The 6,932-nt window shown below is 34.4% G+C and overlaps 1 protein-coding gene across 1 annotated transcript; it reads right to left on the bottom strand.

Annotated features, from left to right (window-relative positions):
- Positions 1-2,063: 2,063 nt before the first annotated feature.
- Positions 2,064-6,717, bottom strand: LOC104104099 (beta-glucuronosyltransferase GlcAT14B-like). The gene is made up of 4 exons (XM_009612102.4): positions 6,157-6,717; positions 4,466-4,541; positions 4,253-4,368; positions 2,064-3,055 (listed from the first exon to the last, which is right to left on the bottom strand). The coding sequence occupies exons 1-4, from the start codon at positions 6,677-6,679 to the stop codon at positions 2,541-2,543; spliced, it is 1,230 nt and encodes a 409-aa protein (XP_009610397.1). The 5' UTR covers positions 6,680-6,717; the 3' UTR covers positions 2,064-2,540.
- Between the last annotated feature and the right edge of the window lie 215 nt (positions 6,718-6,932).

The following is a 6,932-nucleotide window of genomic DNA, read 5'->3' as shown; positions in this document are numbered from 1 at the left end:
AAACGAACATCAAAATGCATCAATTTCAAAGAAAAACTTAAGAACCTCTAGAATCACATCTAAGCGTCTGAATCCTATCAAACCAACTCCGCATTTTACCTAATTTTGCAGACAAATTTCAAATAGAAAAATGAACCTATTCCAAGTTCCAAATAAAAATCAGAACCCGATAAGCATAAAGTCAACATACGGTCAAACCTAAAAAAAATTTAAATATTCAAATTGCTAACTTTTGGCAAAACAAGTCAAATCAACCTACCAACCTCCGAATTCAATTTCGGACATACGTCCATGTCCAAAAATCACAATATGGACCTAACATAATAGTCAAAACACCCATCCGGGGTCGTTTATCCAAAATATTGACTATAATCAACTCAAGTTATTTTTAAAGCCAAAAATCACATTGTCTTAAAAATTTTACGTAAAAACTTTTCGGAAAACAACGCGGACTGCGCACACAAATCAAAAAACATCAAATGAAGCTAATAGAGGTCTCGAAACACAGAAATAACGGCTAGTACTCTAAACTCCCTATCGGGTCGTCACATTTAGAATATGCAGAGAGATATTCTTTGTGAACCCTAGCCGTTATCGCTTAGTGGAAAAACCTCTCATTTCCAACATCCATAAAGTTGTACTTATATCTTATAAAAAGGGGTTTTAAGAGGAGTACTTGCTAATGGGTTAATGCGCTAATTAACACCCCTTATAGGTGGATCCGACACGATAGCAATTTTCCAACACAAGTAGTACTCTGTATTGAAGTGATTTAAACTTTTTTCCAAGTATTTTCTTCCCATTGTTGAGGCCTTTGGAGGAAGAAGAAAATATTTGGACAAGAACTGCTGCACAATACAAGGGTGTCGTCATTGTCTTCAATTATGGTAGGTTCATCAACTTACACTCATCGAATTACACATGAGTTTCGAATTCTGTTTATGTGATGGATTAGGTGGTATCGGTAAGGGATTAATTTGAAATTGTCGCACAGGCTCGTGATACTTATGGTTTCTAGTCATGGTTAATAGCATGGCTTCTTAGCTGGGGAGAGTACACCCGAATAAATGAGGGCATCTTGTTGAATAAGTTGGATCCCACGGGCTTTTCTTTGTCTTATTACGTTGGAACTTTGGGTAAATATTCCATCAAAATCGCTTTCACAACCTTATCATTACCATTGTTATATTCTTAGTTTACTACCATAATCATTTCTTGAAAACTAGATAGAGCCACACCACTATCAGTTATTGCTGTGTAATTAAAGAGACATGCTAATTTAATTTGTTGACCTACTAGTTACAAGAATGTGATCATCTGAATTTAGAGTGTGTGAAAATGTTGTTTTCTAATTTGATGCAGAGTACTTTTAACCAAAAAAATAAATAAAAAAAGACTATCTTATCTGTTGTATTAAATACTGCTTCTGGTTCAGTGGGATATTTGGTTGGACCATATGCTAAATAATTTGGATGTTGTCCCTTTATCCCTTTCCGTAATATGCTCCCTCAATGTAGTTCTTATTATTTAAAATGAGAAAATGAAAGATGGAAGACATCAACCTGAGTTTATAATATATATTACAAGTACGCTTGTTGAAAGAAAAACTTAGTTTTGATGGTGCATTCAACTATAAGGAAGAATCTTATCTTGAGACTTGTCTCAAAAAAAGCAGTAGCTATCACGAACATGTTAAGAAGAGTAGTGGTTTGTGGGGTCATTTCCGAGTACATAAACACCAGCAAAAGAGCAGCCCGTGACATGATGGATGTAGTACTTGCTGCTGACAGTCATTTCAAAGTGTACTCTGATTTTCAATGGAAGATACCTGAGTACCTTCGAGCTGGAAAACTGAAGGCAATTGAGGATGTCTCTCAAGGAGTTGAAAGCATGCCCTCTTCCTCCATAGGACTATTCCGAGGTGACAATGTGGGGAAAATGATTGTCCAAGTTGCATGCACATGATTAATGGGTGACTGTGGTTTCTGCTCTAGAGTTCATTCGAACCACCTCATTATGTTTCTACCTGAAGTAGTACAACATGTACGAAGTACGTGCTTAGTGATTTATCTAAAGAAACAATAACAAAATTTGAATACAAAACACCTTGGTTTTAGATTCAATCAATATCATCACTTCCGACTCCCCATTCCTCCATTTTGTATATCTTTAGAGTTTTCAAATTCCATCAGCTTTATCGGTTTTCAATATCATTAAGTTGAGAAAAAATAGCTTCAGAATTATGCAGAGCCAAGTAGGCAAACCTTCAAATTCTAGCTTTTATTTTAATGCTTTCAATGCATCTATTTCACTCGTATAACAATATCCTCCTGCCCTTAACCCTTTACCCTCCAAAATTAGGATGGCTGAAACAATTAAGCATATCTCAAAGCAATATATTTCTAATCCTAATTGAAGATGTCTTCCTAGCTGTATTGATAAAGTTACTTCATCCTCCATTATTACAACATAGTATTAATAAAGGGGCATTAGCAACAGTTGTCCGGTCCATTATTCAATACACAGAGACATCCACTTGATTAGAGGCAGTGCTTTTTGTCGAAATCTTTATCATTCAAGAAACCAGAAACCAGACTTGTTAGTCTTTGAGCACCCCGGCCAGGTTGCAATGAAGTTATGTTTGTTAAAATGTAGCGTGAGATAGTTTCATTTGCTTCTCCACCTTTAAACCAACTACCAGGAACAAAACCATCAGCTTTGCGGCCCAAGAGCTCAGAGTCAATCTTGTCAAGCACTGATTCATTCCTGCCAAATTTTCTGGCAAATGGCGCATTGCTTTCAACCATTTCCTGGTAATCATCTACAGTGAGATAGTGCGGATGTTGCTTAGGAGGGTTGTCCCACGCTATAAAATGAAGGTCGTGGTTGACTGTAGTATTTCGAAAGGCTTCTACATTGCATATGACAGTGTGGAAATATGCTTCAGGTGAAGAGAGAAAGTTAGCATAGTACATTAACAGTGTCCTCGGGAGGCCGTCCCACCCAGACAATAAGTAGTCCACAAATGGCCGAGAGAGCATCATCCAAGCAGATCCTGGTGCAAATTCAAAATGCATCATTTTTCATTTTCAATGATTTTGTGATGCCTTTCGAAATATAGATGTACCAAAATTAATACTAGTATGTAAATAACTTTAGGCATATTTCATTATGGGATAACACCTTTGAGCTGCATGTTGAATTCTTAGAGCCCGTTTGGACATAAAATACTTTTCCTTTTTTTTCGGAATCAGCGTTTGTCTATAAAATTTCTAATTTTCACTTGAAGGTGCATTAATTTTGAAATTTTTCACTCAAATCACTCACAAAACTTCAAAAACAACCCAAAATTATATTCATATCCAAACACAACTCTAAATTTCAAATACCATTTTCACTTGAAAAAATATTTTCCCTTATTTTTGAATTTTACAATTCTTATGTGCAAACGCCCACTTAGTCACTTGGCATGATGAAAAAACCTAACCCTTGGAATTCATCTAACCCATAAATTTGATTTGTGACAATATGATAAATTTGGCACCATATGAATTAATGTATAGTTTCTCCGGATCGATCCCTAAAGCTAAAATTAGTGGGCGTGTGGATATAAGAATTGTAAAATTCCGAAAAGAATAATTTTTTTTAAAGTGAAAATGGTATTTGAAAATTAGAGTTGTATTTGGATATGAATATAATTTTGGGTTGTTTTAAATTTTTGTGAGTGATCTAAGTGAAAAATTTTTAAAAACAGCTTTTTCAGTTTTTTAAATTTTCAAAAAATTTCAAAATTCACTTGAAAATTAAAAAATTTATGACCAAACACTGATTTCGAAAATAAGTGAAAAGAATTTCATGGCCAAACGGGCTCTTAGTTGTAGTTAGCCCAATATATGGCTTTGTTTGAACTGCATACATCACTCTTAACATGGCGTTGTATTGATACTTTAGCATGATTTTTCTCAAAAAGTCTCACACCATTAAGAGTACCCCTTATAAAAGTATTTTATATGAAGTAACTTTTTATTTGAAACTTTATTAGCGCGCTAAACATCAGTAGCGCATACGTAATGATAAATTTAGCTAAAAGAGGGAGATAGAACCCCTCTAGAGATCTACTGTATTGGAAGCTTTAGTTGAGTGAGAAATGGAATGTTGAAAGCTTAGAATGGTTAGACGGAATATCGAACCGGAGTTTGTTAGCTTGCTTTTATTATTAACTCAGAATATACACAAGTTTGGAAACTCTCACCTGTGAATAATTTAAATGCTGTTGGCACACTCCTTTGTTGTTGGACCCAGAAGACATCAGATTTATGCAAACTGTAAAACCCCGGATCAATTATTATAGGCTTGGCCCTATATTCCCTACAACCAGAAATACATTGCATATTCTGTAAAACCTCATAAATAAAATCCAATTTAAGTAACGATAGGTTGATTAAATGGCAAGTTATCCACATACTCCTTCCAATCGAGGTCACTTGTATGCTCAATAAAGTTAATATCTCTTGGAATTGTCCATACAGTGTGAAGCAAATCTGTCAATCGGATTAGCAAAGTCCTTCGGTTTAGATAAGCACCAATTGCAAGTAATTTGATTAATAAATCCGAAGTGAATAGACCAAAGGTAAATCTTTTCTTCTTTTCTTAAGAAGAAGAACCAAATTATGAAAATATATTTCACTGAACAAAATGTTAAAACTGATCAGAAACATGGTGACGGGAAACTCTATGTTTGATTGGAAAATCAATAAACCAATGGTTTTAGCTAATATTAGACGTGGACAACATAGAAGCTTGAAAACAATATTTAATTTGGATCTCCATAAATTTACTAATAATTGATTTGTTCGATGATAAGATTAGTATGACAGGACAAGTAATGAAAAGTGGTAATAATTTCTGCTGGCGGGTTATGCGATTATGTCATCACAGCAACATTCATGTTCATATTCACGACCAAAAAGGGCGGCAAAAAGAAAAAGAAAATTTCGCTAATTAATAAGTTACTCTCTCCGTTTCAATTTAGATGAACTACTTTGACTTGACACAAAATTTTAAAAAGAAAACATGTGATAGCCCTAAAAGCTTAAGTACGGCTACTCTGAAAAGTTTAATTCCACCCCCAACCAGGGCCGGCTCTAACGTGATGAGGGGTAAGGTGACTTGGGCTCCCAAAAATAGGTTTATAGGTATTTAAAAAAATAATATTTATTACTTTTTAATACAAAATTAGAGTTTTTAATATAAAAGGAAATAGAGCTCTTTAGATATGTAAATAAAGTAATAATTTGACATATTTAAAAATAGATAGATGGATAGTTTTCGCAACGTTTCAGTTTTACTCCTTCATTAGATAATGTATACAAAAATCCACTCTCCCTTTCTTAATATGTCCAAGTCAATCTTTCTTTTCTCCTCTCTCTTTATATTTCAGAAACCCCTATATATTTTCTGTCTTTCTCTTTAATATTTTTACTCACCTTCTTTCTCCAATATTTCATTACTCACTTTATTTCTACAAGATTTCATTAGCTCCACTGTTCAACAATATTTTTAAGCTTCCAATATTCTATACTTCTATTGCTCTATAAAATATTACTCTCTCCGCTCCAGTTTATGTGAACCTATTTCCTTTTTGGTCCGTTCCAAAAAGAATGACCCCTTTCTAAATTTGGAAACAATTTATCTCAAACTTACAATTCTACCATTAATGAGAAGCTTTTATAACCATACAAATACTCTGGCCCTTTTTTGACTTGTTTAGGACCACAAATTCTAAAAGTCTTTAATTTTTCTTAAACTCCGTGGCCAGTCAAACAGGTTCACATAAATTGAAACGGAGAGAGTATCTAATATCAACAATATCTCAAGAAAAATTAAATGAGCTGGCTATATTATCAATTGAATAAAGATAATTAGAGAAAATCGACTATAAAAAAGATTATTAACAACTTTGTATTTCAAAAAGTTAGAAGAGTATATTTCAAATAAAACGTATGTTATAACTATCTTTTAAAAATTTAGGCCTCATATTAAACTTTGGCCTTAGGCCTCGCATATCCTTGAGCCGCCCCTGCCCCTGCCCCCAACCCCCAAAAAAAGAAAAAAAACCAAAGATCTTAATTAGAAAAAGAGGCGGGGAATGCATACCATCTTGGGTTACTAAAGGATAATCAGAAGCACTCAAATTGATGAACCAATCCCATTCACCACCTTCCTTGAGCAAAATGGCAGCAGCATGAAGTGTATTAGTAACCATAGTAGGACCTCTATAAGTTACCAAGTTGGACTTCATAATTACTCTCACATTCCCAACTTCCACAAACAAAGGCTCCCTCTTCACAAATTTCAGCAGCTCTAATCTCTCCTCATCTGTTGTCTCAAGGTCCAAATGCACCACATACTGGTTTAATGGATGGTACAAAGCCTTAAGTGTCCTCTTTAAGCTCTCCCCATCACCACTCGATCCAGATATCAAATATGCCAATCTTGGTATTGTTGTTATGGGTCGTGTAGGGGCTATATGCAGTCTTGATTCAACGAATATTAATTGATCTTGCGCTTTAACTGATGCTTGGTAAAATGGGTTTCCAGTAGAAAGAATGCAAATGATGAAGAAAGAGGAGATTAAGAGGGCAAAAATCAGAGGATTAAACCATTTATTACCTTCCATCTTTGGTCTGTTATTTTCTACTGGTTTCTATATATTGGTGACACAAAATCATTTCTTTTTCAACGTGAACTGAGATTTCATTAAAATTTTTAACGTAGAGGTGGGAAAAGGTATTTTTGAGTGGTTTTGGAGCATTGCAGGTCAACGAATCTACGAATGTTTAGACTAGATTAGTGCAAGTAATCTTCCTTAATGATACAGTCAGTGAATGATAAAGTGGATTGATTAATAAAAAGACATGTGCTAAAAGGTA

Source organism: Nicotiana tomentosiformis, chromosome 10 (genome assembly GCF_000390325.3).
Source record: "Nicotiana tomentosiformis chromosome 10, ASM39032v3, whole genome shotgun sequence".
In the NCBI taxonomy this organism is placed as follows: Eukaryota; Viridiplantae; Streptophyta; class Magnoliopsida; order Solanales; family Solanaceae; genus Nicotiana; species Nicotiana tomentosiformis.
This window is presented reverse-complemented; position numbering and strand designations above follow the sequence as displayed.